Raw genomic sequence first — 27,896 nt, forward strand, 5'->3', positions numbered from 1 at the left:
CGACGCATGTTAGAATAGAGTGCGAACCCGTGCAGTTACCGTAAGGTACTTTCTTTGTTTGATTTCGCTGGATAGCCACTAACATTTCGAAAAACGTGTGCGTGACTGTTTGCATAATGCGTTGGTTGTCATTTAAGAGAAACCTGCTAAAACATCGTGACTCACTAACACCTTTTGGGCTATACAGACTCTGTACGCCTGAATAATGAACATTCAGAAATGCGATAAAGATGTATATAAAGATGCAAGAAAGAAACCGTGATGCTGCATTTGGCTGATTAGGAAGTTTTTACATGGTCCATTTCATTTTGCTTAGCTGTATGAATTACTAATGGTCACAATAGTGTCTTTGCGAGACCACTTCGTTGTGCTGACGCTGTTCTGACGCTCCATTTTTGCCAGAAAGGGTAAGAAGGACTAGGATCTGCAGGATCCAAGAGGCTTCAAAAATAAACTGTTGCCGAAACGGCAGAACGAGGAGCCGTCTTCTAACAGCCCAGTATCAACAACCAAGCAAAGGAAGAAAAGCGAATACCACAAGGATTCTCACACAGGCAACTGATGATAAAATGGACGACACCAAAGTTAGTCTGTAGACGGTACTTGTATGTACAGATCGATTCGCCTAACATACGTTTAAAATTTTAACTCACTAATTTCACAAAAAAGGACTAGCAGCAAGAAATTTAGTTTTACTAGGGGGTTTTCGAATTGTATATCGAACCGCTAGATGCTTATTGCTTATATTACAACAAAAGTTTACTTATCTGTATATAAAACAATAAAATTCCTTTTCAAATAAGTGGAAGTGTTTTCTTTATACTCGTACAGTCAGAATTACGAAAAGTTTAACAACAGTCAATAATCAGCGTATAAAGTATAATCACCACTGTCCCAAAATAGAGTGGTGATTATACTTTTACTCACCTTTTTGCATAGACATGAGCATTTAATTGAGCAATACCCTTACGAACACTAATTATTGGTCTTGCACAGTAATCTGCAAAATGCCATTTGAAATGCAAATGCACCTAAATGTGACACAGTCTAAACTTTTGATTATTTTTCTGATAGAGTGCAAGTATTATCATTTTATCGTTAACAACCGGACAAGGATGTAATAAGGCTCAGTCTCGTGACGTTTCCGATTATAAGTGCGTTAACGATTAGACATCGTTAAAAAACCATAAAGTAGGCTTTAGTCGCTTAATTCCAAAAATTTATGATTACTAATAAGCGATACTAGAAAGTTATTACATCGCTTACTATGCATTGCATTGTGTAGTCGCAATGCATCATTTGACGGTACATATACAGGCACGTGTAGACCAGGCACGTGCTTTAATTGCTCATAAAAAACTTAATTCCAAAGTCCAATTTCAGAACGCCGTTAAAACAGTACTGTACTGAGAATACTGAGAAAGAATTATTTGTGCAAGGTGTCGATTCAGAGTTAAGTGCTACCCTGGCATATACCCCTGAATAGCGTTACCCTGTACAGATAGATACCCAATTTGCCCACAGCGGATAGTGGCGTGTTTGACACGCACTGGACGTAATTGCGACTATAATTCTTAAGCAGCTACTGATGAGCAAATGTGTATATAAATGATCAAATGGGCAATATTACCATTGCAATGCTCTGGTAAGCAGATTAAGCCATACATAAACTGCTGTTTAGTGAGTGAAGCAGGTGGTTAATACTTGGTTTTTTAATGCAATAACTGCAATATGGGAGAATCAGCTAGTACCGGCAGCGTTCGTGACCCTCTCACAGCAACAACTTTCTTTGCCTGCTTTATTGTGGCGCTCTCTGCGTGGTTCACAGGAGGCTACAGTTCAGCGCAGATCAACGTTCCACAGAACCTGATCATCCAATGGATTCGCCAGGTCCAGTGCGCACGCATAACGGATGATTTAGCGCCCACCACTTCCAGTCTGAACGGTACGCACAGAGATGCAGTTTTGTGGTGCTCCGATGTCCCCGAAAACGAAACATCCCTGCACCTGCGAGGTAGCGGACGTTTGGGGGCCATCTGGAGCATGATCGGATGTGGGGTCATGTTGGGCGTATCGGTGGGATTATTGGTGACGAATCATTTGGTGGAGTGGTTAGGATTCCGGAAGGCGCTTCTGGTGTTCAACGCGTTGGAATTAATAGGAAGCATCGCCGCAGGCTGTAGCGTAATTGCCAGATCGTACGAACTGTTTATCATTGGTAAGAAAAAGACTGGAAAACGAAATTTTACAATTTGATCGTTTAGTGAGGGTAGTACCGTCCTAAAGTTGCCCCTAGAGGCTAGTACCGTCCTAAAGTTGCCAAGATTTGTAAAAGATTTTCTTAACGGGCTTTCAAATTTTTTTTGGTTAATTCTGAATATATTATATGTTCTTGATTCAATTTCACACGATTTTTATTTTATGAAGGCTAATTATGGACAGAAATTCTAAAAGAATCTTATGTTTTTTTTGTACTCTTCAAAAATTATTTACTGTTGCCTGTATAATAATTTTCCAGCCAGCCAAAATAAAATTACGTTCTAGCGAAACCCCAAAAATTAAAACAATAAAAAATGTATGGAAAACTCGTAACAGTAGCGGCTTTACAAATATGCAGATGACCTTTCTGGCACGTTTGTGTTAAGCTAAGTCAAACAATTTTTTTTCATGTACAGGACGAGTCATCTTTGGAGTGGGAAACGCTTGCGTGGTGGTTTGCGGCGTATACGTAGCGGAAATCAGCACGAACAACCATCGGGGCGCGTTGAATGTTCTTGGAACAGTATCGCTCAGTGCAGGAATACTGTTGGCGAATGTTATTGGACTACCGCAACTGCTCGGCACTCACGATAATTGGCATCATATGTATTGGATCTGCCTCTTGCCCAACCTAATTTTCATCGCTTCATACCATTTCCTGCCAGAAAGTCCTCGTTGGCTGTGCAGGAAAGTACGCGACACCGGCAAATTGGAAACCGTACTGCGGCGTCTGCGAGGCCGGCAGAATGTGGACGCCGACATCTGCGTCCTACAAAACGAAGTGGAGTCAGCCCAGAAATTACGCAGTCAGAAGCTGTCGATTCTTGATCTTTTTCGTGATGGGTTCTTGCGGAAAATCTTGGGTATATGCTTGCTAACTATGGCGGCGCAGCGCTTAACCGGCTATTCGGTGGTGTTAGTTTATTCAACGGAAATGCTACGCCAGTGCGGAATTACTCAGGCATTAGCATCCTATGGAACCATCATTTTGACGGCGCTGTCAGCCGTGGTGGCCCTTCTTAGTTCGCCGTTGCAGGACCTTGTGGGACGCCGACCGATGCTGTTAGGTGGCCTTTTCGGTTGTGCACTGTCTACCGCGGCCATGGTGGTTTTCACGGTGTTGACGAAATATGCGGTGTGCTCCACGTGTCAGTACGGCAACCTGGTGGCCATGGCTTTCTTCGTGGTGTGCTATGCGATGGGACCGGCCAGTGCACCGTTTCTCATTACGGCGGAGATGTTCGGTATGACCTCCAGACAATCAGCTTCCGCGTTCGGGTTTCTCGGCAGTGTATCGTTAGCTACGGTAATTACTGCGGTGTTCCCCACTATGCAGGCGTATTTTATGGAATGGACGTTCACGATCTTTGCCGGTATTACAGTCATTCTGGCCATATTTCTGTCGGTTTTGCTGGTAGAAACAAAAGGAAAATCGTTTTTGGAAACACAGAAAACATTAGAGGATCGATTTTGTGCGGGAAGAAAAGAGCCACGAGAACCTATAACTCCCCAGGGAAAGGACCTTGAAAAACAGTGCAAAACACTTGAAAACACTTGACCCCAGGGTGCTAATATCTAACAATCTACACGTTCGCCCGAACAGTGGTTATTGTTCCCTACTAAGTATTAGTACAGGACATACAAAACATACTGTATACTACTGCGCACTTGTATTAGTTGTATACACATTCATAGGAGTAGTACTGGGTAAGCATGCCTTCTGAGAAAGTGTTATTGTACTACGGTGGTATTGCTGACTACTATTGCACCTGTACTCAGCCTACTGCGGCAGCTTCAAAGATTGTGGCATGGTTTCTTGTAACAGTGTTTGCATGTGGCATAGTTTCTTCTTAATGATTGTTACTATATGTAGTATGTACTGATCTATACACTGTTTAAATCGTGATGCGTTGATGCTAAAGGTCAAGTGGAAGTGCTATCAATTGTTTTTGACTTTGTTCCAGTACCAAGTTGTCTGGTATAATAGTGGTTATCAACATAGAAAAATATTAAACATAAACATAAAGAGCATACACGGCTCGACAGCGGTATCAAAATGGTACATCCGAACCAAATGCTAGCGATAGATTTATTGATTGTAATTACTGCACACGGGTAAGAAACTCCTGTGATAGCGGTTGTGCAGCATACAGGGTACTCTTATTCCTGCGGCTGACCTAACTGAGACTCGGGCACTACTCGTAGTACTTCTATAGTAAGACTCGAGGCACGACTCTTGTGTTTATTACTGGGATGTTAGATTATATTGTGGAATTGAATAGGTATTTCTGCAATACTCCCATCAACTGAGCAGGCTCCACATAAAGTACAGACTACAACTACGCACATAAAACTATGAAGGTATCTGTACAGCTGCGACAAGCTGTGAATTCCGAGCTTTCGCAGCTGAGATAAGCCAAACTTGCCACGTTTGCCTTGCCAGAAAGGTTATCACGTCATTGCCAAAAAATCAGATGCCATGAGGTTAGCGTAAGGTTGCATGTGTTAGTTGTCATTGTAAGAGCAACCTCCTACCAACATCGGGACTCACCGTTCGAGCTAAACGCCTGAATAATGACCATTTAGAAATGCGACAAAGATGTATAAAAGATGCAAAAAAGAGACCGTACTTTAATGCTGTAGTGGAGTGATTAGAAAGTTTGTACATATTTCATTCACTTCCACAAGTTTTCATTTTCCTTAGCTGTACGATTTTACTAGAGGTCACAAAGGTTCTTTGCGACGCCTGCTCGGTGAGCAAACACTGTATCTGTATAGTGGAGGGTCTCACGGCTCACCTTTTTGCTTAGACATTGAGCATTAAACTTGAGCGGCCTTTAGGAACACTAATTATTAGTCCTGCAGAGTAGACTGCAACATTTGAACCTGCAAATGCACCTAAAAATGACACAGTCTAAACTTTTGAATATTTTCTGATAGAGTATAAGTATTATCATTTTATCGTTAATTAGCCGGACAAGGATGTAATAAAGCTCAGTCTCGTGACGTTTCCGATTAGAAGTGCGTTAACGATTAGACTTCGTTGAAAAACCATAAAGTATTCTTTAATTAGTCGCTTAATTCCAAGAATTTACGTTTGCTAATAACCGATACTAGTTATACTAGTTATTGCATCGCTTACCATGTAGTGCATTGTGTAGTGACAATGCATAATTTGCCGATAAAAACAGACCAGGCACGCGCTTTACCTTTGCTTAATTGCTCGTAAAAACTTAATTGCACAGTCCAGCCTTCAAAGCACCGCTATCCTGAGAAGAAATTATATGTGCAGGGTAACGATTCAGAGTTAAACGCTAACGTACGTAGCCTATAGATGCACAATTTGTCCACAACAGCTAGTGGCGTGTTCGACACGAACTGGACGTAATTGCGACTATAACCAATTACGTCCAGTTCGCAAGAAGCTGCTGAGTGATAAGCTTGTGCGTATATAAATGATCAGTTTAAGACTGTTACCACTGTAATGCGCCGTTAAGTTAGTGGGTATTGATATTGTATCTCGATTAAGCTACTTCTCTACATAAACTGCAATTTTATACAGAGTACGTTAAACAGATTACTTACTTGGCTTCTTAATGCAGTAATTGCAATATGGGAAAAGCAGCTAGTACCGGCAGCGTTCGTGACCCTCTCACAGCAACAACTTCCTTTGCCTGCTTAATTGTGGCGTTCTCCTCGTGGTTCACAGGAGGCTACAGTTCTGCGCAGATCAACGTTCCACAGAACCTGATCATCCAATGGATTCGCCAGATCCAGTGCGCGCGCATAACGGATCATTTGGCACCAGCCGGTGTCAGTCTGAACGGTACCCACACCGATGTAGTTTTGTGGTGCTCCGTTATCGCCGAAAACGAAACATCCTTACACCTGCGCAACAACGGTCGTTTGGGGGCCATCTGGAGCATGATCGGATGTGGGGTCATGTTGGGTGTGTCGGTGGGATTCTTGGTCGCGAATCATTTGGTGGAGTGGTTAGGATTCCGGAAGACGCTTCTGGTGTTTAACGTGCTAGAAATGATGGGGAGCATCGCAGCGGGATGTGGCGTGACTGCTAGATCATACGAGTTGTTTATCATTGGTAATAAGAACAAATACGAAAAACTGGAATTTTGCAAATAAACTATTTGATAACTGATGGGCTTATTACTTACATTTTCGAGAAACCTTATTATTATTATCATACTCTATTTTTAAATGAAGATTTTTTACTGGGCCATTGAAAGATTTGTTTGGGTAATTTTGAAAATATATCTCATATTTTCTCGGTTTAATTCCTTCGATTACATTTGTGTTACGCTAAACTATACAATACAATTTTTATATATGTACAGGCCGATTCATCTTTGGAGTGGGAAACGCTTGTGTGGTAGTGTGCGGTGTATACGTAGCGGAAATCAGCACGAACAACCATCGCGGATCGTTGAATGTTCTTGCCACAGCATCGTTCAGTGTCGGAATATTGTTGGCGAATGTCGTTGGACTACCGCAATTACTTGGCACTCCCGATAACTGGCAGCATACGTGTTGGATCTGCCTCGTACCCAGTCTCATTTTAATCGCTGCATATCGTTTCCTGCCCGAAAGCCCTCGCTGGCTCTGCAGGAAACAACAGGACACCGGCAAACTGGCAGCCGTACTGCAGCTCCTTCGGGGCCGGCAGAATGTGGACGCCGACATCTGCGCAATACAAGATGAACTAGAAGCCGCCCAGAAATTAAGCAGTCAAAAGCTGTCAATTCCTGACCTGTTTCGCGATAGGTTTCTGCGGAAAATCACTGGCATATGCTTGCTGGTAATGGCCGCGCAACGTTTGACCGGCTTTTCGGCGGTGTTTGTCTATTCCACGGAGATATTCCGTCAGTGCGGAATAACGCAGGCCCTAGCGTCTTACGGAACCATTATTCTAACTGCACTGTCCGCCGTGGTGGCCCTGCTTGGTTCACCGTTGCAGGATATTTTTGGGCGACGGCCAATGCTGCTTGGTGGTCTTTTCGGATGTGCGCTGTGCACTGCGGTCATGGTGGTTTTCACGGTGTTGACGAAATATGCGGCATGCAATACGTGTCAGTACGGCAACCTGGTGGCCATGACCCTCTTCATGGTGTGCTATGCGGTGGGACCGGCCAGTGCACCGTTTCTTTTTACGGCGGAAATGTTCGGCATGTCCTCCAGGCAATCAGCTTCCGCGTTGGGCTATCTCGTCAACGTCTCACTAGCGACGGTGATTACAGCGGTCTTCCCCGCCATGCAAGCATATTTAATGGAGTGGACATTTACGATCTTCACCGGAATTACATTTATTCTAGCCGTGTTTTTGTCGACGGTGCTTGTAGAAACGAAAGGAAAATCGTTTCTGGAAATACAAAGCATGCTGGAGGATCGATTTTGTGCGGGAAGAAAAGCGTCGCTGGAATCAATGATTTCCCAGCGCACTGATCTTGAATAACTCTTGCGCCCAGAAAGCTAGTACAAATGTAGCAACAAGCGCTACCTTCGTATGAGGAGCTGTTTTTGTTACTAATAATTGTTAGTACAAAATGTATAAAGAAGTTTGCACATAACCTACCCCTCGTGAAAATGAAAGTTACTAAAAACATCTAGTTACGAAAAGAAGTACATGTAAAGTTATTCTAAACTTACAAAAATGTTTTAATGGCAGCCGATTATAACTTGGACCTTTCATATAACTTACGGAATACTTCAAGTTGGTCAAAAAGTTAGTTTTACTCGTGCAGTCGTACTATACGGCACTGACGCACAGTCACGGCACTGTTTGTAATAGTAAACATGTAAACCGAGCCGTTTTCGAAACAACTAGCCGCATAAAGCAATCGCAAAGTACTACAGGCTGTGTTTTTAATAAGCAGCTGCACCAAGTTGCATCCCTGCATAACTGCATTGCCACTTTATAAGTACAACGCAATTTTACAAAAAAGGTTTGAATATCCCGTAGTTTTAAAATATTTTTGTTTGTAATTGCACATGTAAACGTATTCCAAAAATTCAATTTATACTCTCGTATATTTCTCTAGTTCATTCAGACAATAAACAATCAAGTAAGTATTCGTAAAAGAAACGTTAAACAAAATTAACTTATGTGATTAATTTAACTACTAAACTACTAAATAATTAAGACGTTGTACTGTAATAAAATTCTATAAAAACAAATTACACAAATAACAATAATTTTTTATGGCAATATAACCTCACCTCAAAGTCAAAAGAGCAGCTACGTGAAAGGTATGCATGTTACCCCACGAGGTGGCGGTCGCGATAAGGCCGCGCGGTCGACCGCGTAGCTCAGCTGGCTAATAAGTTAATAACACAGTCGAGCCGTTACCATACCATGAAACCCAGAGAACATAAAAGAGAAATTAATTCGTTTTGGGCGCATAAGCAAATTTCATAAGTTTCCCCAATTACTATAAAATCGTCTAAATAAGCGACGATAGCGAATTTACGGCGCCGCATCATGCGGCAGATGGCCGTTGAAATTTTTTGAAAAATTGATGGGGCGTTTGAAAGCCCAAAACAAAGAAAGTTATCTACATAAAAACTCTCCGATTCGTTTGGGAACTGCCAGCGGAAACCTTGGAGTTGACGATGCTCCGGTTTGACTGGAACCCAGCGGTATGCAGACTTGATGTCTATCACCGCGTAAAAACAACCAGAACTGCTTAGCCTAATTACATCTTCGAGAGACTGAAATGAGAATGCTTCGGCATCAATAAAGGAGTTAACGCTGCAGTGAAGAGGGCGACTGCAATCTGTGATAGGGCGCAAGGCTGTGTTGCCTTTCTTTGAAACCGCACCGATGGCATTAATTCGCAACGGTTTATAACTTTGTTTTGATAGTCTACCCGTTGCCAATTCTTCGGAGAAAAGACGGTCTAGAAAGGGTTTTGCCTCAGGAGATAAGGCGCTCTTGTAATTTGTACAGTCCGCCGGCGGCACTGAGTGAATATCCGGCACGAGAGAGAAACCCTGAGCGAGTCCAGTTAGCAAAAATAGGCTATCTGGGTGGTCTGCTTCAAGCTCTCTTGACCAGTTTTCAATGCTGCGAGTAAGAGAGGAGCGCAAAATCAGATCGGCGTCAAGAGATAGGGAAACGTTATCAAAAACAACATAATTAGGCGCAGGTGTTTGCGGTGAGGCTTTAGTGTGAAACGTTCCCGCGGTTTCGCTGATTGCCGGCAGTGCAACTGCTTGCTGGGTGGCCTTCGCTGCCACAGTGCCCACAGATATGTGCAAACCCGGTGCAGATATTGGCGTTACATTTATTCTCTTGCCAGAAGAAACAACAGGAAAAGCGATAGCGCCGCTGCCCGTTTTGCTGGCTTTTGTTACTGTTGCCGTACCCGCGAAAAAGCTGCGCTTTTTTGCCTGTTTTAATGACAGTTAGAGCAGGCCGGCGGTTGCGTGCGTAAAAATGCTTATCACATAACAGTGCGCGTTTATGAGTATCGCATAAATCGAATTTCTCATAATTCGCGTTAAATCGAAATTCGTCGTCAAAAGCCAAAACTGATTCGTCGGTGTAGTCCCGATGGCGCACGACAAGAAATTCAATGTATTCAAGGTAAACTTCAAGCGCATTCTGATATTTGCCCGTTACCGTTTGCGCTAGGCGCACGGCGGTTCTAAGGCTGTATATCAAGAAGTCATCAAAAGTCAACTGTGTTGCATCCGGTTTTACACGTTTGCCCTTCTCATTTAAAATTTTCGCCGCTTGCTTGTGTGGCAGAGGAAGTTTTCGAGCCACACTAGCAAGCTTGGCTACTGACTGTGAGCGGGAACGAACGGATGACTTTGAACTACGAGATAGGTTACTGTTTGACCTACCTCCACTGGTGTTGGATTCGCTGCGTTGTTGATTGCGGCTGGGACGGTAGCGTCGACGGGAACTGTTGCGCGATGAGTTGCTGGCCGCCCGGTCGGTGTTGTTGGCCTTGCGTTGGTCGATGACACTACGCAGATCGCCGGTGTTGGCGCGCTGCTGCCGTGGCCCAATAAACAACTGCACTTCCATGCGGTCGGCGTCCATGGTGATGAACTTCAGATTAGACGGGAAATCCTGACACAGGGCCAGTCGACGCAATTTTTTGACGGTGGCAAATCCGGCATTGAGGATTTCGTTGACCGATTGTTCAGCAAGCTGCAGTGTTTCCCCGAGGATGGTAACGGAATCAGGATCGGGAGTTGGTTCTTCCACCACTGAAGGAGACCGGTCGTGAGAGCCCTGTGAATTCTCCATACCGTAATGATCGTACAGTCGAATCAGCATATCATTCTTGGTGCCGGAGTCATCCACTTCTTGGCCGCGACAATGGTCCATCAGCTCTTCTTTAGTGAGTTTCTTAAGGGCAGTCTTGCTGGGGGCCATGGCGATATTAATCAACCAAATTAAAAACAAATGCAAGCAAAAAATAACTACTGTGTAAGCAAAAGCTTATGACAGTGCGTCAAAATTTATATCAATTCAACTAATTGATGAAACCAAAAACTTATCTGTCTCTAACTATCTATAAGATAGTACAAGAGAACGATAATAGGAGTTATTCAAAAAGTTGTACGGAGAACGGGAAAACGTTAAAGGTCACACAGTGCGTACACTGCACTAACAAGATCACAAATATAACGCTGCGGAATCAAAGTGTCCGTGGACTATTTGATTGTGGCAGCAGTTCAAAACAAAAATTTCCTTAACGTCAGCTTGCAAATGGTCTAATGCGATGGTCTTGACCGCGCTCCCGCTTTATATACAACCCGGCAAGGGAAACGGGCGCTGGTCAGACAGTGTGGGAGTAGCCGTCACCTCTTCGACCAATAATAGGTAGATTCCCGAGGAATCTTAGCTGTCGAGCCGTTGAAATGAATTTCAACGCACTTGCTGACTTGCCCTAGCTGCTTTGAGGCTTGAGCACATCACTTTGTTTCACTTTGTGACTTTTTACTTTTGTTACACTTTGTTTTGATTTGAAGAGTTTAGTAGAAAATGATTAAGATCTGAAACCAGACGTGATCTGTAGCTTTCTGTATGGAATTTTGAAAAACTGAGTCAGAAAGCAGTACCATGTTAAAATTACTTCACCACGGGTTCACGAGCAGAATCACTGGTGACTGTTGAGAGCGTCTCTGCTGAATGAGGAGCCTGCAGCTGGATTGTTGGACGAAACTGCAATGATTCGCTGTTGTTCTATTTACAAAAGGTATGATGCCTGGTTCTAAAACGTTATAATTATGAGGCAGCCATAAGATTCGCGAGTCGACTCCGTTCTAGTAAGCGTACAAAATTGGAAATCATGAAAAGTGCGTATAAGTGACAAGTCCTAAGACTGAGCGATCTTGATTTTTATCTTTATTTTTTTGCTATACGGGCTGTCTGTCTGTTGGGCTCTAATTTCCTCACATCCTTTTGAAAATCCCTTCAAACAACATTGACGGTACTACTTGTCAGTTTTAAAGGCGGCAAAGTTAAATTTTGGTGTATTTGTCTCAGGTTCTTTGGTTATTTTTGGAGTCGACTCCGTGGAACGATCTTTCACCTTCATTAGGCGTTTTATTAATTCCTGGCGCCATCTTTGTAGCGTTCGAGAACGCACAGTGGTCCTTTGGATGGAGGAGGGAAGCACAATGCGTGTTTAAAAAAAGGTGAGCTCCACACTGTAAATTTGTCATTTGTGTATTGTGCGTGTAGTTCAAAATTGTTGATATGGTAAAATAAGTGTTTTCCCGTTCCTCAGGAAACTGTAACGGATTTGCCCATTTGACGAACTGGGGTCGACTCCGGAAGCGAAGCAGGCTTGTTCTTGTTTAGTTTTTGGCTATTGTCGTAAATTCTACCGGTGTGAATTTCTGTATTTAAAAAGTGTCACAGACGATAATTTGCTGTTTAATTGCTAGTTTTTGCTGTAATGTTAGTGTCATTTTTTGTGCGTTCTGGACTGAAGTTTGTGTATGATTACGAGTAATGTGCGGCAAAAGTTGCAATAAAACGTCTGACAACGATAAAGCAAAAGTTGTGAATGCAGTACCATAAAACTTCTAAAAACGACTGCCAAATTAAGTTGGGAATTATAAGTTCTACGCTAACTTTTGCGGCACAAAAAGATATAGCCGCTGTTCAAATAAAGTTACAAAAAAACTAATACATTTTCACGAGGGTACGGCGTTCTATTGAAGTTTCAATTGTTATGTGTAATACATTTCTTAATTGATGCATATAACATACCGTTTACTGTACATGTATTTTACATATATCGTGATGTTCAAGGTCGATATGCTACCGTTGCTACTAGTATCTACTGTACTGTTTCACTTCCGCCAAATACCAGATTGCCTGGCTTTATAGCGGATAAATTGCCTATTAAATAAACGTTAAAAGCGATTACACAAATCGATAGCGGTATTAAAATGCTACAACGGAACCAAATGGTAGCGATAATGATTTATTGATTTTAATCATTGCACAAGAGTAAGAAATTCTTGTGATTTGGATTTCGGATCACCATAGTCATAACCTTGAGGGTGGCCTAACTGAGACTCGGGCACTAGTACAGTTAAAAGTTTTGGTATTTGATCTATGCTGTTAGGTTATATTGTGGAAATCAGCACAGTATTCCAACAAACGTTCAATTAAGTAAGTTCCGTTGCTTCTTCGTTACGTTGCCGCTTAGTACCAAAAAACTTTAACCACTGTAATATAACCGATAACGCCAGCAGCTGCAAACATGCAGGGTCTTTCCGGTGTGGTTAACGTTGTGCTTGTAATCTACGTATCCTATAACGTTTTTTGTTCTGCACAGAGCCGCGATGAAGGCTGTGAAAGTCCAGCTACAGCATACCGGTGCTATACAGGTCCGGCGGCCAGCGAGCCTGCATTCCATTTCGATTCCGCTCCGTGGCCGATGACAGATGAGTACTTAGACTCTCACCGTTCAGACGCCGAGCGCTTGTGCCGGTAATAAAAATCATTAATATAATTAAAAGTTTCTGACGTCTTGATCGTTTTGGTCTCAAGAGCTGACCTTTTCTTCGTTTTCGATAAAATTACCTACTTAGTATGTGTTATTTAGAACAGTGATGTTGTAGAGCCTCCAATGAAACAGGACAGTGCTTGCGAGATGTGCTTTCCCGTTGTTCTAATGCCAAGGCCCCGAATGTATGGCTTCTAGCCGAATTCCTAATTGCCATTAGCGCGTTATGCCAGCAGCCCCGTGGTTCCCTACCGTTTTATCGAGCCATGGATGCCTGCACCCGGAAAGAATTTCCCTTTATTGATTATCTTGCGCGAAGGGTCTTGGAATCGGATTTGAGTGACCAGCACCTCTCACTCAATGCTACAATGGCACACCACCTTTTATGCAGGTATGCACAAACAATGCCATACTCTGTAACCCTGGGGACGTTTTTTACTATTACAAGTACAAAATTTTTATGCAGACATACAAGGAAATCTTATATTACTCGTATATAATTTTTGTTATCATTGGTAATAACAACAAGTGTCATAACTTTACGATGCGATATAGGACCCGTAAAGTGATCAATGTGCACCGTGATGCAGGTTTTTTCAGCTGACTGAATCGAGCTTTAACGTTAACGGCACATTGAGAACCGAGTTGGTGCAGAGATGTGGAAACGAAGGCATGCTTCACGCCCTGGTGGATGGGACCAAGACCCTTCATTCTCTGCATTGCTCTTTGGATTAACTATATTTTGTTTCGTATCGGTTCCATCGTTTCTTAATCTAAATTGCTTACCCAATTATGTAACAATTATCTAACAATTAAAAAATATTATGGTAATATTTATACCACAACAGTGTATTTTTGGTTGCCTCTTTTGATTGAATAAAATCTAAATCTGATATTCGAGTACGTACCTTAAGCTATGCAGAAGATTGACTATTCTTATAGACGAAATGTTATTAGAGACGAAATGTGTCTGCATGAACGAACAAAAGTCCGTAAAAATCAATAAGTACCATTTTAGCAGCGTCAACACCCGTAACAAGAGCCTTACGAGGTACTCGTAACTCTGCATCACGGGAGCACAGTATATGCAATACTTCGTAGTCAGCAAATTTTTCATACCCAGTAACACAAATTTATGGTTTTGAGCCATCTTCCGTCATCACGGTAGTTTTATTAGGGCCGATTTTTGTTCCCTCTCAGTAACTGAGTACGCTCTACAGCTACTCTGTACATATAACTATGAAAGAACAGCTGCATCATGCTAATTCCAAGTCTTCGCAGCTGAGACTCACTAATTTCTATCAAAACATTCTCATGATTATCATGACATTCTCATGATTTACACTAATTTCTATTAAAACATTCTCATGATTCACATTTTCTCATGATTTAGAAAAAATGCATCGCAGAGTAGAGTGCATGCATGCACCTTTAAATTAACTCATACATTTTTCAGCAGAAACGAAACAAAACCAAAAAACTAGACATAATACCGGCCAGTAAAATCGCGCTATGAGCAACGCTCGTCCTTTGATCGCAAGCAGCATATAATTATATCGGCATCCAAATTCTACTAATTTAAAACCTGCAATCCGTCGGCATTTACTCATAAAATATAAAACAAATTGGAGAGTAAGATTAAAGCTGTAATCCCGATTGGCTCACAGTCTGAACAACTACATTAAATACTGCGTCTAATATGCATGCATAAAACCGTTGATCCGTGGTTATCTCTGCCCAGCGTTCATAGCAGCAGCCGGACTGGAGCGCTGTCCGGCATTGGCAAAGGTAAAAAGGAGCGCCTTCTCATCCGTATCCGGATCGCGGATCTCCCACATAAACATGGGCGACAGCAGGCGCGGTGCATGCTCCTCCAACAGTCCACTCCGCTTGCCAAACCGCATGGGTATGCGATTCTTACAGCGGAAACACTTGACACTGGTGGGATACATGGTACATACCAGCATGCAGCCCTTCTGATAATTCGCCGAGAGGTCCTGTGAGGAAAGGTCAGCGGTAGCGGCTGTGTCCGTACACTGGACAGCCACGATGAGGACAGCGAAAAAATATAGAAAAGGTGACATTTTGAAAAGACCCATTTTATGAGGGAATAGAGCCGGGGATGCAGGGAAAGGGGATGATAAAATGCTGCACAGGATAAGGATGGAGTAATATGCCGTGCGGCGGGCGATTTTAATAGCCGGATGGTAGGGCCCGTAAACACATAGTGTCAATTACGTCAGACTAATTAGTCGGGCGACTTGCTATGGATGCCCATGCGGATGATTAGACGATGCTGGTACCCCCCGTTGACGTCTGTTCGTTTCGCCTAACAATAGCCGCTTTTATCCTGTAGGACAACATAGGGATGATATTCGCTCTTGCATCGTGGAAATGCGAGAGATGCGCAGGGAAACGCACAACAACCAGGTTAAGTCGGATGTCGCATTCGGCGGTATAAAGAGATGATTAATCTAGGTGCAGTATATTGGTCCAATTGGTTCCGGTAATTTGTCCATGTCATGTACTTGCTGATTTCCGGTTGTGCAGTGCGATTCCGAAAAATTAGACATCGATTTTGGATAGCTGGTGCTTCTTTAATTTTGTTTGTGTGTTACAAGATTTGTAGAATGCGCAGGACTTTTCAAGATGAGCGCAAACTGCAGCCGTCATGCAACGACAGCGATGTAGTCATATGTTTTCTCCTTTGAACTTTTACATAATAATATTAACGACAAAATTGTTCTGTCGCCAGCCGGTTACTACAATCGCTAGTAAAAATTATCTCCTCGGTCTGAAACATGTGCTTACGCAGATATATTCTGTACAAATGGCCCCAACGGAAAAGCAAATTCCGTTTTTGGAAAGTGTAAAGTTAATTAAGCATGATCGCGCTAAACCCAGTCACGTGCTGGTAGCGCGTAAATAATCCCAAAATAGGTTATCCACCTGGCGACTGGAAAAAAAGAAGGGAGCCTAAAATACTTGCTTTCATGACTTCACTTGCATGCGCTGTAAATATTTGTATAAAAACCTTTCTGCCTTTACTCAGAAAAATCGATTTCCACACATATTTTGTGAAATTAGGTATAACTGAAAACTGCTCCGAACGTAGCGGCGCATCAAAACGCAAATATTATTGAATTCTAGAACTACTGTATTTGTGCGTAAACCGTGTTTAGGTTGACTGTGAAGTACGCGTAGCGCGCATAATTATTACAAGACAGAAGTAATAATTCAAAATGTATATTGTACAGTACTCGTATTTATGCCACTCAAAGACGGAGATTGTGTAACATCAACGGTCACGCAGCATAAAATATTAGTTAAAATCGGCTTTCAATAAAAATTATTGTTATATGTACAAAGTATGCAATCTGTAGATTGGGTTGCTGGAATCGGTACTCGATACTTTGTCGAGTATTTTTTTAAAACTTGCGCAAAGTTTGTCACATGCGTTTGTCCCTTGCCATAGGAAAGTGACCGAAAGTCAACCAATGCGAGGGAGGTAATCACACGATGGATCAACTGAAGTGGTAATTCGGAACAAATCATTTCCTCGAGCGGTCCGCTCACAGTCAGGCTTATGCGAGAGATTGTCAAACTTGGAAAGATGGCGTTCGGCTTGGGTGTTGTCTCTTGTTCAAAGTAAAGTAGATAATCTCCTGAGAATTCTGCGTTCACGTTACCGTTGATTAAAAAACCTAAGAAAGTGCTGTACCTGTTACTGAACAGAAACGCTGCCCTGGCTTGAAGTTTGTGCCAGTAATTATACAGTAACTTCCGGAATCATGAGACATGAATGCTTTATGCTTCGAATTTCCTTTCCTATGAAAACAGTATACCTCACAGTTGCCCACACCAGAAACATCAGATCAGTCTGATCTACTCTACATGTTCACATTTTTTCAAATTCTTTCGCAGAGTATTAAGCATTGCATTGAGTCGGCTATGACTGCGCAGTGTTCATTTCTGGTCTCCCTTAACCGAATTTAATAGTCAGCGAGACTTTTCATCGTTTTATGGTTATTTTTCTGCAGTGGCCTTCCTGTCTTGTTGTAAGACTGTATTCTTGTTGCTGATGTTTACTGTTAAGTGCAGTACTAAATCTTATATACGCGTATCCGCTTTATATCAGCTCTAGAGACCGACAAGGTCACCGGTCATTATTTGATTTTTTTAAACACGGCGTATTGGGACAATAGAGCGCCAAAACATACCCGAAGTGCTTAATGCTTTCCTACGGTGAAATCCTGAGAATTATGAATTCTTCAACGGCATCCAATTTAACGATACCAGCATGGGTCGTATACAAAAAGCCTCTGGTCATTTGGTGTTTTGCGACATTAAGCATATCCGTCGTCGGGATAATTCTTTACGCTCTGTTATTAACCGTCATCATCCAGCGAAAAGCCTACCGCTCCGGATGCGAGATCCTGATTCTCCACCAAATCTTCGTGGACGTTGTCATGGTGGCCATTCTCATCCCCAGCAACATCCTTAACGTCTATCTGGGCCAGTACAATTTATTCGGCTATCGGGACTGCGCGGCAATGCACTTTATTTTCATGACGACCCTCGGAGTCTCCAACTGGTCACAGACGACACTGGCCGTCAACCGGTTTGTGGCCACCCTCTATCCACACTCGTACAAGTACTGGGTGTCACCGGTGGCTCTGGTCTGTATGGTGGCTTTTGATTGGCTCTTGACTATAGCTAATAATATACCGGAGGCACTTAGCGTGGATGGCAGTTACGGATTCTCCCAGACGTGGCGCAACTGTGGATACTGGATCAACCGTCCGGGACTGTTCATTCAGTTTTACGTGGCAATTAATATCTACATCCCCACCATTGTTATGATGTTGTTGTACTTGGTCATTTTTGCCCGAATCGGTCGCATGCGGAGAATTACGGTGGAGAGCAGCTCGACCAGTCTGGATAGGAGACGCAGCCGATTTCGTCGGCGTGTTATGATGGCGAAGATTTTGTGCTTTACGTCGTTATGGTACTGCGCCTGTTTCTATCCGCAGAACATCGCCGGATCGCTGCGTGTTGATGGGAAACTGGTGTTTATGCAATTGTGGTTGCGGACGCTTTATTTGTGCGGATACATTTTGACACCGGTACGATACTGGATACTGATACATTTTACTTGCGACAGTTTTTACGCGTAGCTGGTTTGGTTTTGCAGGTGTTCTTTTTCGGTCTCAATCATGAGTACCGCGCTGCCCTGGGAAGGATCATGCAAAGGATATTTCGATGCCGGTGTAATTTCGTCTTTAGAACCATCGTGATTCACTCCCGTGAAGAAACTGAAGGGAGCGGAGAAACCTTCGGTCTTAAAAAGCTTACGCCACGATAACGAACACCGCGAACATCATGCGCATGCAAATGATTCGACGGATTGCATTATGTATCGGTGAATGGATAACACGAAAAGCGGAAGCCAGCAATCGTAAACTTAGCCCGATAACTTGTCAATCACCGCGGTATTGTTAACCTTATCGCATTTACATGATGGCTTTTGATTACTGTAAAAGCTTTTCGGGAATGGAAATTGTGCATGTCTATATGCAACTGCGCACGACGGCATGACACTTGCGCAAAACAAATCAGCATCCGGGAATAAATATAAGAGGTATAAGGATGACAACATTATAAGCCGTTTCAAAAGATATGCTAAATGACTGAGCTCTACGGTGATCTCCATCCGCCAAACGCCTTCTCCAGCTGCCGTGCGACTGCCAGTGACAAGCGATCTTGCTGGAAATTACTGACCACCTGGATACCGTAGGGTAGCCCATTTTTATCGAGACCCATTGGGACGTGGGTACTTGGCAGTCCAATGGCATTAAAAACAGCTGGAAAAATTAGCGGATAAATATTAACAGAATAGATTGTCAGGCATAATCAGTTAATTATGAAATAGAAGACTACACACATATTTTACTGAATACGTTTATTGATTATTAAAGTCTCATCTGTTACGAGTATAGAAAAACATCCTTACAAGTATAGATGAAATTCATATGCATGGCCAAGGCTCGGTTGTGGTAGGGTGCCGTGTGAGGATGTGTGGGGAGTATCAGTATGCCATCATCCCCAAGGATCTTCACAAATTCACTTTCTAGCCTGTTTCTCATTTCACAATAACAGCTTCTGTAAAACTACAATCAGCTCCTGTAATAGATCCTTTTCCAGTTCGAATGGATACTGAGAAAGGGGAGCGGCGGCACTACTTTCGCAAAACCAGATTAACATACCGAAAAGCTGGATCCGGTTTGTGCTGTTCCACCCAAGCCAGATACAGAGCAATCAGAGTGTGCTCGGACCGTCCACAAAGAAGCCGGCCGAACTCGTGAACGGGATCCAATTTGCCCTTTCCGTTCACCATATCGGCAGCATAACTGTGGGTCGGGTTGTGGATGACCTCGGCTTTCCAGATATCCGATGCATAGCGAAGGTCTACCATTCGACTCTTAAAATCTTTCTCTGGAACCAGTTGAGCCTTGAACTGTCCGGTCAGATGCATGACCGCCTTCAGTACAGCATCTTTAATGCACCTCTCCACGGGCGTGATGAAGGGATTTTCGATCTGCAGTAAATAATGAACACGCAACTTCGACAGATCGACTTCCGTGTCCAGAGATAAGGCTTTGGCATTTGGTCCCAATAAAACCTGTAGCAAAACATCACGACTAAAATGAACGACAGAATATGTATAGCAAGAAGCGCATTACTTTACAGAATGGCGCCAGGTCCTCCGCGTAACGACACAACGGCCCCACCGTCGCAAAGCGTGCTGACTCATCGGTGGCCGGCGGATACTTGCCCTCCAGGGGTGTCAGCCCGCGCGTTGGTTTGTGGCCAAAGACCCCGCAGAAAAATGCCGGCATCCGTATACTGCCACCGATATCCGAACCCAATCCGCACGGTGATCCCGCCGCCCCGACAATCACGCCTTCGCCGCCCGATGAACCGCCAGTTGCCCGGTTGGGATCGTAGGGATTGTTGCTGCGCCCGTACAACTTGTTGCTGGTCTCCCACCACATGCAGATTTCCGGGATATTGGTCACGCCCAAAATTATAGCACCTACGATGCTGTGTATTTTATTAGGCTTTTCGCAATATTTTTACTGTCAGGAAGGCGCATAGACTTGGTCGGGGCGCACAGCCTGTAATGACAATGTCATGCACGATTGCTTCTTCCATACCGGTGGAAATTGTTTTCGTATTAAAACTTCACTGAAATTTCAGAAAAAGATTTAAGCTAGAACTTTTGAAGAAGGACATATTTTTAAAGGATCACGATTTACGACCACCCGGTGTGACAGCGAATTGGCGGTTTTTATCTGGAAATCTCCAATCTGTAATGCAGTACTGTATGTACTAGAACTTGTACTAGAACTTCCGGCTAGGTTGACAGTCTAGCATGGGATTTTAAACTTTTTAAACTTCATGATTCACAGACAAGGGAAAGGTAAATCAAAAGAGAAACAATGCGATGTAAGTGAAAATCAAATTGACAAAATTTAATTTAATTTTCAGTTGCTTTATCTAACATTTACTATCTGAGTGCTCTCCTTTACGAGGGCAGTAAAAATTCTTCTGTTTTTTGATTTTTTTCTTGTGAATAATTTTTAGTGGTTGTGCCAATCAGAGTGATGTATTTTACTAATTTACGTAGTGTGTGGCTCGAGGTTTATGATGATTCTCGTATCATTAAGATATAAATTTGCATTTACAATCGAACTTGCAAGACAAAACTATTGCAGGTCTGTAAACTTACAATTTTTTAAAAGTGTAAAAAACTTGGTAATCGCTCTGTTTACCGGCATCGCGCAGTCGTCGTACGGCCTCGCAGTCTTCCTCCGCCAAGATCCCTTTCCTCGCCGGTGTACCAGCCGTAAACGGCATCCCTTTAACCATCCAGCTCTCCTTCACCGATATGGGGACGCCGAGAAACGGTTGACGTTCTTCGGAGAACTCTGACTGGTCCAGATTGTCGAATCCGATGCTGCGTAAGCGTCGGTCCAGCTCGCTGGCTTCCCGTCTGGCTGCCTCGAATCGCTCGGCCACCATTCCGTTGACGATAGGATTGACATGCTTCAGGCGTTGGATGTACGCTTCAGTTACATCATAACTGGAGATCTCGCCGGCGCGGATTCGTCTAGCCGTGGAAGTGGCACTTTGAAGTAGCAATTCCGATCGAATGGGTGGCAGCCGTTGTTTCGTACCGAAGATCCAGGTGAATATACTGAATACCAGATTAGACACTAAGTCCATCGCAAAACGGATGAACCACCACATCCAATCGGCCAGTGTCCAGTATTCCGTCGTCTTAAATTATTCAGTAGTGCTAGCGTTTAAACGATGCAATTCGTCTACTTACAGATGCAGTAGTTACGATGCATTTCGTCTGTATTCTGTATTTTGTACTGTCGGTTAAATGTTCTGCCACATACATGTTTCTGCAGTTTGTCTAGTTCTTCTTCATATTTACGCCTTAAATCGTTTGCTTCACCCTGAGATGCCTCCATGGTTTCAGTGCTAGCTTGTGCCATGCGTTTACTCGATGTCTGAAAGTAAGAAACAAGATAGGTAATCAACATTATGCTTGAACAGCTACACGTGGGACCAACTTCTACTGAAGTCTGCTGGGCCAAGTCGCGAATATTAACGGCTGCATCACGCATTGCTTGGCGTCGATCTTGATCATGTGGTGCAGCAGCACATAACTGATTAAAACAATAGAAACCGCGATTAGAACGTACGCCGAATTACTTCAAAGTGTTCTACACCTTAGCTGCTTCAAGGAGACGGGTGGTTGCATCCTCCAGTTGTTTGGCAGCAGCCAAAGGATGTTGCTGCAGACCTTTTCCTGTAACAGCTTCCCCTTCTGACTTCAGTCCTTTTACAAGCTCTGCAGTAGCTTGCAACAAAATCTGAATATACAGTCTCAGATGATCCAAGTCTTCTGTATCATCAATTTTTAATAATAATGCTAGTTACCTTCGCTTGTCGAATCATTTCAGCCGGCTCCGGGGCCTTGCACAATTGTGAAGTGCTCAGGGTGATAGCTCCAACCGATGCCTCAAGATTAGGTGTCGAATCAGCCACAGTGTTGATCAAAGAATCTTGATATTCCGCACTATTCACGCAGTGCACGATCTCTTTGCCCGCTTCGCCCACCCGGATAGCTTCCATCAGAAGTTGACGGCGTGACTGTTAAGCAATAATTTTCTTTAATTCTACAGCGCCATGTAAACGACCAGCGTGCAAAAATTTACATACAGCATCGTCAAATCTTGCTGTATCCAGCAGATTACGAACGGCTTCGACTAATTTATGTGTTGTTTTGTAGAGTTCATCTCCTTTCTTATCATCTTCCAGAACAGCCGCAATAAACTTAACGCTGTCCACCATCTCTTCCAAATTATCGATACTAACGAATATGCACATGCGGAATCGTTCTGGATAATTAGCTGAGAAAGCATATTCAGCAGCTTACATGGTGTTCACCGATCCTTCAATAGCGACACCTTCTCGCTTCCGTACGGACGGCGCGGTTAAGTCAACTATCTGGTCAATATGACGAGTGATACGAGCCATCTGGGTGCCCACAGCTTGCCTTGTCGCTACCACCTTTTGCGCCACCCATTTTTTCGAAATCTACAGAAAATGAAAAATCCAGGCAGAAAACGGTCAAAATTTTGTGAGTTACTTCGTACCGGATCTTCGCCAACGGGTGGAAGAACAGCTGGTTTTTGCAGACTATCCACAATTTTGGTCAGTTTATTAGCCGCTTTAGACGCTTTTGCCGCAGCCGGGTCACCGCCATCTACAGTATATGTATAAAAAAACTGAAAGCCAAACTTAACGCTATGTGTATCTGTAGGTGCACTGACTAACATTCGTTGGAAGCCAACTTTGAGCACAATTTTGGACACTAACTTACCACAGTACTACTGGAAATACGTAACTACTGGTGTAAATACAGGTACAGGAATAACATAACATAACATCATTGTAGTAGTCTAACTGCACAGCAAAAACTGGTGCTTACTTGGAAGGGCTTTCGAGCACTTGGACCACACGAAGAACCATAGCGCACCCAATAGTGCAGCACCTGTTGCTAGTAACACACCGAGCGAACATGAGTATCCCCCCGGAACGTCGGCCATGTCATTCCGAACGCTTTAAAATAGTATAAAATAATAGTGTTGTTGCCGAATTTGCAGTAGTTAACCGCGCATGAAGCTGCGAATGAAACTTACAATATTACGCTGTCAGGATACAGATTACGAGTACAGATACTTCGTGCACATATCTGCATACTGATTACTGTGGCTTTACTATTACGGTAAAGAATTTACATTAAACAAGCAGCAACAACGTAACGGATAGAATACAATCACAGCTCGATATGATTGTAGCAGTACCGCAAGATAGAAAGTGGACGAGCGCGACTTTTTTGTACAGATATAGAAGTTTAGCCAAGGTCAGTGAGCAGTAGTACTGCGCCTATTGCGATATGTTATCGTTATTTCGGAAAGCCTTTGTAGTCCTGTCAAAGTGCAAATTTCGGTCCACGTGTAAAAGCAGGCTTGCTTGAATTCAGTCTACTAGTACAATTTATGGCGATTACGAAGTCTTTTGTTAGCCGTACGGCATAAAAAGCAATGATGGTCAACGGCTTTTAGGTACTGGGAAATTCCATAGCTCATATTTTTTTAACATTTTCATTGAATAAAGCGCATCCGCCTATTTACCCAAACCCATTCTGAAGATAAGAATAAAGAAGTGGCCATATAGTCAAGATCTAACGCATAAAAAACGATGCAGATTGTGTTGTTTTAGCAGGTCCTTTCTTCGCCCATTATGAAGTAATAAGTAATACTTAGAAACAATGTAAGCAGTTATCCCAGTGATCCTTGAGCTCTAAGGTGATCTCCATCCGCCAAACGCCTTTTCTAATTGCCGTGCGACTGCTAGGGACAAACGATCCTGTTGGAAATTGCTGACCACCTGGATACCATACGGTAGTCCATGTTTGTCCAATCCCATTGGGACGTGGGTACTGGGCAGTCCAATGGCATTAAAAACAGCTAAAAAAATAACCCGGATTGGCTTCACCGAATATTTGCAAAATATAATTAACTAATTCTATTTTACTTTTTAATTTATATTTTTAAACTGTCTTTTTATAATTTTATTTTATTTTATCTGATTTTTGTTTCTTTTTTAGATATATTTTATCTAGTTACACATATCTACCAACGCTTTTTAGCTAGAAAAGTATCCTTACACGTATAGATAAAATTCATATGCATGGCCAGGGCTCTGTTGTGGTAGGGTGCAGTGTGAGGATGTGTGGGAAGGATTAGTATACCGTCATCGCCAAGAATTTTCCTAAATTCACTTTCCAGCCTGTTTCTCATTTCACAATAATAGCTTCTGTAAACACAACTGCAATCAGCTAACATAGGAGCTCGGTTTTCCAGTTCGTGTAATATAGGGAAAATGAACAAGGGGAAACACTTTCGCAAAAGAAGACCATCAACGTACCGGAAAGCTGGATCCGGTTTGTGCTGTTCCACCCAAGCCAGATACAGAGCAATCAGAGTGTGTTCGGACCGTCCACAAAGGAGGCGGCCGAACTCCCGAACGGGATCCAGTTTTCCCTTTCCGTTAACCATATCGGCAGCATAACTGTGGGTCGGGTTGTGGATGATCTCGGCTTTCCAGATATCCGAAGCATAACGAAGATCTGCCATTCGACTCTTAAAATCTTTTTCCGGGACTAGCTGAGCTTTGAACTGTCCGGTCAGATGCGAGACCGCCTTCAGTACGGCATCTTTGATGCACTGCTCCACGGGTGTGACGAAGGGATTTTCGATCTGCAGTAGATAGTGGACGCGCAGTTTCGACAAATCGACTTCCGTGTCCAGAGATAAGGCCGTCGCATTCGGTCCCAATAAAACCTGTATCGAGAATTTACATCGAAAATGTCCGAAAAACTTTGTATAAAACGAAGCGCATTGGTTACTTTACAGAATGGCGCCAGGTCCTCCGCGTAACGACACAACGGTCCAACAGTCGCAAACCGCGCTGACTCATCTGTGGCCGGCGGATACTTGCCTTCCAGAGGCGTCAGTCCGCGGGTGGGTTTGTGGCCGAAGACCCCACAGAAAAAGGCCGGCATCCGAATACTGCCACCGATATCCGAACCCAATCCGCACGGTGATCCGGCTGCCCCGACAATGACGCCCTCGCCGCCCGACGAACCGCCAGTTGCCCGGTTGGGATCGTAAGGGTTGTTGCTGCGCCCGTACAACTTGTTATTAGTCTCCCACCACATGCAGATCTCTGGGATATTGGTCACACCCAAAATTATGGCACCTACGATGTTGCTTTGCATTAGGTTGCTCGGAAGGCGAACATACTAGTGTCTATGAAAACGTCATTATTATTTCACAAAAAATTTCAATTTAAAACTTTTAAAAAAGGAAATTCACGATTGCGACTACCCGGGATAACATGTACAACGCAATGGGATTTGTATCTAGAAATTTTCCATTCTTAGTTCCCATTCTTTCTTTTAAATTTTCGTCGTACTTCGTAAAAGTTACTTTTTTCCAATTTAGAAAAAAACTTAAAAATTAGGAATAGTTTCGAAGAATAATTCTCAGTTGGAAATGCATGGTTTGCAACACGAATTACGCATGAACAGCCAATCTTCGCGACTCTTTAAGTATCTTCGCGACTCACAGACAATTGCAACGTAAATTGAAAAGAGAAACAATGCGATTTAAATTAAATGAATTCTGACAAAACTAGTTTAATTTGCAAATGTTTTGTCTTTTTACTCTTTGAGTACTCTGATCTGCGTTGGTAATAAAAATACTTATAATAGTTTTTATCGTGAATAATGTTCAAGTATGTAGTTGTGCCAATCAGAGTGAAGTATTTTACTGAATACGTAGTGTTGTGGCTCGTCATTTGTGATCTACGCGTACCCGTTTCGTCAAGATTTAGCTCTACATTTACAATCCAACTTGCAAGGTAAAAAAATTGCAGATCTGTAAATTTATAACTTTTTATAAAATTTAGTACTGCTGAATCAGTTATAATCGCTCTGTTTACCGGCATCGCGAAGTCGTCGTACAGCCTCACAGTCCTCCTCCGCCACGATCCCTTTCCTTGCCGGTGTACCAGCCGTGAACGGCATCCCTTTAACCATCCAGCTCTCCTTCACCGATATGGGGACGCCGAGAAACGGTTGACGTTCTTCGGAAAATTCTGATTGGTCCAGATTGTCAAAACCGGTGCTGCGTAAGCGTCGGTCCAGTTCGCTAGCTTCCCGTCTGGCTGCTTCGAATCTGTCGGCAACCATTCCGTTGACGATAGGATTGACATCCTTCATGCGTTGGATGTACGCTTCAGTTACGTCCAAACTGGAGATTTCGCCGGCGCGGATTCGTTTAGCCGTGGAAATGGCGCTTTGAAGTAGCAATTGCGATCGAATTGGTGGCAGACGTTGTCTCGTACCGAAGATCCACGTGAATATACTGAAGACCAGACTGGACACGAAGTCCATCGCAAAACGGATGAACCACCACATCCAATCGGCCAGTGTCCAGTATTCCGTCATTGTGAATGACTCAACAGTGTTCGGATTTTAACGCTGCAATTCGCGTGAGTAGTTAATCGTTATCCCTGTATTGTCTGTTAGATATTTCTGCTACATTGAAAAAGCTTAATGCACACAGAAACCAACAACCGATAAAAGCAGAAAAATTATTAGTGTCCAACTCAATTGCAACTAACTCTGCAGTTCCAATTTCGTGTTGGTTCCATATTATGTTACTTACAACAGTACCTTGAGTGAACTGCAGTTCGATTAGATAGACTTTTGTTTACTACGCAACCTTGTATAATAATATCGCGCACATCACCGCAAACCTGAAAATGCAGTTTGTACCGCGGTAATTCAAAGTTTGCAACGATGTCTGGCTTTACAAAAGCAAACAATGATGTCTTATCTTAGGGATGCTCTTTAACCGTACGCTTACACTTGAATGAATAACTGGTGCTTCCGCTCTACGTGTGCAAAGGGTAGCGGACAGAAAAATTCACACAATTAGACGAAAAACATCTTCTATAAAATAAAACAAAACGTCATATAAAACAACACAATAAGTTCATAAAAGAAACTAAAAACATGCATTTATGCCGAATTGTTACGCCCCAGTATTATTGAGACAAAAGGAGAAAGAGAGTGGGAAAAGATTTTGCAAACAATGCTTTTACGCAATACAATTATTATAAGCATAAATACAAGGTACTTATGCGGGTACATGTAGAAATTGTTAGATCCGGCTTTACTGGCAGAAATTTCGAAATTTCTTTTCGAATCCTTTTCTATTTGTGGTGTGCTTACCTATGTGGGATAATGTGTCATCAATCGGCAACCGTCATACTCTCATTGCTCAACCGGGAATTACATGTATATTTCTGTTGCAGGATTCTTTGTGTGGTTGGGTTGCGTGCTGTAGACGTTGAAATACGTTTTTTGATTTTATCGCTTTGGCAAAGTTACATTCACAATGACTGTCGTGGAAATGTTGGTAAAGG

At 42.9% G+C, this 27,896-nt stretch overlaps 7 protein-coding genes and 1 long non-coding RNA gene across 17 annotated transcripts; 5 read left to right on the plus strand and 3 right to left on the minus strand.

Moving 5' to 3' along the window:
* Positions 1–559: 559 nt before the first annotated feature.
* Positions 560–7,929, plus strand: LOC129595821 (solute carrier family 2, facilitated glucose transporter member 5-like). Of its 4 annotated transcripts, none has more exons than XM_055492939.1 (3): positions 560–584; positions 5,969–6,358; positions 6,612–7,929. In XM_055492939.1, exons 2-3 carry the CDS (start codon positions 6,184–6,186, stop codon positions 7,724–7,726), a joined length of 1,290 nt encoding a protein of 429 aa, XP_055348914.1. In that variant the 5' UTR covers positions 560–584; positions 5,969–6,183; the 3' UTR covers positions 7,727–7,929. The 4 variants fall into 4 exon arrangements, with proteins under 4 accessions (XP_055348914.1, XP_055348913.1, XP_055348912.1 ...); XM_055492938.1 differs by lacking the exon at positions 560–584 and adding an exon at positions 5,562–5,702 and having other exon boundaries at positions 5,862–6,358; XM_055492937.1 differs by lacking the exon at positions 560–584 and adding an exon at positions 5,577–5,763 and having other exon boundaries at positions 5,862–6,358.
* LOC129595820 (solute carrier family 2, facilitated glucose transporter member 2-like) lies at positions 1,649–4,282 on the plus strand. The gene is made up of 2 exons (XM_055492934.1): positions 1,649–2,218; positions 2,676–4,282. Exons 1-2 carry the CDS (start codon positions 1,732–1,734, stop codon positions 3,815–3,817), a joined length of 1,629 nt encoding a protein of 542 aa, XP_055348909.1. The 5' UTR covers positions 1,649–1,731; the 3' UTR covers positions 3,818–4,282.
* A 3,289-nt stretch (positions 7,930–11,218) lies between the features above and the next one.
* Positions 11,219–12,270, plus strand: LOC129595907 (uncharacterized). The gene is made up of 3 exons (XR_008691371.1): positions 11,219–11,489; positions 11,780–11,931; positions 12,024–12,270. It is a non-coding gene; the product is annotated as an uncharacterized LOC129595907 (long non-coding RNA).
* Positions 12,271–12,787: 517 nt separating this feature from the next.
* Positions 12,788–14,191, plus strand: LOC129595895 (uncharacterized). Of its 3 annotated transcripts, none has more exons than XM_055493032.1 (4): positions 12,788–12,919; positions 13,086–13,240; positions 13,372–13,647; positions 13,847–14,191. In XM_055493032.1, exons 2-4 carry the CDS (start codon positions 13,188–13,190, stop codon positions 13,989–13,991), a joined length of 474 nt encoding a protein of 157 aa, XP_055349007.1. In that variant the 5' UTR covers positions 12,788–12,919; positions 13,086–13,187; the 3' UTR covers positions 13,992–14,191. The 3 variants fall into 3 exon arrangements, with proteins under 3 accessions (XP_055349007.1, XP_055349006.1, XP_055349008.1); XM_055493033.1 differs by lacking the exon at positions 12,788–12,919 and adding an exon at positions 12,936–13,026; XM_055493031.1 differs by lacking the exon at positions 12,788–12,919 and having other exon boundaries at positions 12,934–13,240.
* Positions 14,192–14,422: 231 nt separating this feature from the next.
* LOC129595891 (uncharacterized) lies at positions 14,423–15,478 on the minus strand. Its single transcript, XM_055493025.1, has one exon. It carries the CDS (start codon positions 15,353–15,355, stop codon positions 14,984–14,986), a length of 372 nt encoding a protein of 123 aa, XP_055349000.1. The 5' UTR covers positions 15,356–15,478; the 3' UTR covers positions 14,423–14,983.
* Positions 15,479–17,518: 2,040 nt separating this feature from the next.
* LOC129595864 (melatonin receptor type 1A-like) lies at positions 17,519–18,621 on the plus strand. The gene is made up of 2 exons (XM_055492995.1): positions 17,519–18,382; positions 18,451–18,621. The coding sequence occupies exons 1-2, from the start codon at positions 17,519–17,521 to the stop codon at positions 18,619–18,621; spliced, it is 1,035 nt and encodes a 344-aa protein (XP_055348970.1).
* Positions 18,622–18,697: 76 nt separating this feature from the next.
* On the minus strand, positions 18,698–23,577 carry LOC129595832 (fatty-acid amide hydrolase 2-A-like). 5 transcript variants are annotated; one of them, XM_055492961.1, is made up of 13 exons: positions 23,326–23,577; positions 22,991–23,100; positions 22,771–22,931; positions 22,554–22,704; positions 22,272–22,484; positions 22,061–22,204; positions 21,902–21,997; positions 21,725–21,838; positions 21,092–21,599; positions 20,000–20,352; positions 19,523–19,938; positions 19,270–19,418; positions 18,701–19,120 (listed from the first exon to the last, which is right to left on the minus strand). In XM_055492961.1, exons 1-13 carry the CDS (start codon positions 23,441–23,443, stop codon positions 18,954–18,956), a joined length of 2,700 nt encoding a protein of 899 aa, XP_055348936.1. In that variant the 5' UTR covers positions 23,444–23,577; the 3' UTR covers positions 18,701–18,953. The 5 variants fall into 5 exon arrangements, 3 of the variants coding, with proteins under 3 accessions (XP_055348935.1, XP_055348934.1, XP_055348936.1); XM_055492960.1 differs by having other exon boundaries at positions 18,698–19,120; positions 19,270–19,391; positions 21,725–21,997; XM_055492959.1 differs by having other exon boundaries at positions 18,699–19,120; positions 21,725–21,997.
* Positions 23,578–23,939: 362 nt separating this feature from the next.
* LOC129595883 (fatty-acid amide hydrolase 2-A-like) lies at positions 23,940–27,165 on the minus strand. Its single transcript, XM_055493015.1, has 5 exons — positions 26,406–27,165; positions 25,309–25,661; positions 24,828–25,243; positions 24,568–24,716; positions 23,940–24,367 (listed from the first exon to the last, which is right to left on the minus strand). Exons 1-5 carry the CDS (start codon positions 26,911–26,913, stop codon positions 24,201–24,203), a joined length of 1,593 nt encoding a protein of 530 aa, XP_055348990.1. The 5' UTR covers positions 26,914–27,165; the 3' UTR covers positions 23,940–24,200.
* Between the last annotated feature and the right edge of the window lie 731 nt (positions 27,166–27,896).

Source organism: Paramacrobiotus metropolitanus, unplaced genomic scaffold (genome assembly GCF_019649055.1).
Source record: "Paramacrobiotus metropolitanus isolate TYO unplaced genomic scaffold, Prichtersi_v1.0 Parri_scaffold0000083, whole genome shotgun sequence".
NCBI lineage: Eukaryota > Metazoa > Tardigrada > Eutardigrada > Parachela > Macrobiotidae > Paramacrobiotus > Paramacrobiotus metropolitanus.

Bases quoted from the DNA above. Each gene is read 5' to 3' on its own strand.
- LOC129595820 (XM_055492934.1), top strand. From the start codon at position 1,732: ATGGGAGAATCAGCTAGTACCGGCAGCGTTCGTGACCCTCTCACAGCA. The intron at 2,219-2,675 runs GTAAGAAAAAGA...TTTCATGTACAG, and splicing joins GTACGAACTGTTTATCATTG to GACGAGTCATCTTTGGAGTG.
- LOC129595821 (XM_055492938.1), top strand. From the start codon at position 5,872: ATGGGAAAAGCAGCTAGTACCGGCAGCGTTCGTGACCCTCTCACAGCA. The intron at 6,359-6,611 runs GTAATAAGAACA...ATATATGTACAG, and splicing joins ATACGAGTTGTTTATCATTG to GCCGATTCATCTTTGGAGTG.
- LOC129595895 (XM_055493031.1), top strand. From the start codon at position 13,011: ATGCAGGGTCTTTCCGGTGTGGTTAACGTTGTGCTTGTAATCTACGTA. The intron at 13,241-13,371 runs GTAATAAAAATC...GTGATGTTGTAG, and splicing joins GACGCCGAGCGCTTGTGCCG to AGCCTCCAATGAAACAGGAC. The intron at 13,648-13,846 runs GTATGCACAAAC...ACCGTGATGCAG, and splicing joins GCACACCACCTTTTATGCAG to GTTTTTTCAGCTGACTGAAT.
- LOC129595891 (XM_055493025.1), bottom strand. From the start codon at position 15,355: ATGGGTCTTTTCAAAATGTCACCTTTTCTATATTTTTTCGCTGTCCTC.
- LOC129595864 (XM_055492995.1), top strand. From the start codon at position 17,519: ATGAATTCTTCAACGGCATCCAATTTAACGATACCAGCATGGGTCGTA. The intron at 18,383-18,450 runs GTACGATACTGG...TTGGTTTTGCAG, and splicing joins GCGGATACATTTTGACACCG to GTGTTCTTTTTCGGTCTCAA.
- LOC129595832 (XM_055492959.1), bottom strand. From the start codon at position 23,443: ATGGCCGACGTTCCGGGGGGATACTCATGTTCGCTCGGTGTGTTACTA. The intron at 22,705-22,770 runs GTAAGCTGCTGA...CATATTCGTTAG, and splicing joins GAAGGATCGGTGAACACCAT to TATCGATAATTTGGAAGAGA. The intron at 19,121-19,269 runs GTAAGGATGTTT...TAATTTTTCCAG, and splicing joins TATGAATTTCATCTATACTT to CTGTTTTTAATGCCATTGGA.
- LOC129595883 (XM_055493015.1), bottom strand. From the start codon at position 26,913: ATGACGGAATACTGGACACTGGCCGATTGGATGTGGTGGTTCATCCGT. The intron at 25,662-26,405 runs GTAAACAGAGCG...GCAACATCGTAG, and splicing joins ACGACGACTTCGCGATGCCG to GTGCCATAATTTTGGGTGTG. The intron at 25,244-25,308 runs GTAACCAATGCG...TTCTCGATACAG, and splicing joins ACCTGGCGCCATTCTGTAAA to GTTTTATTGGGACCGAATGC.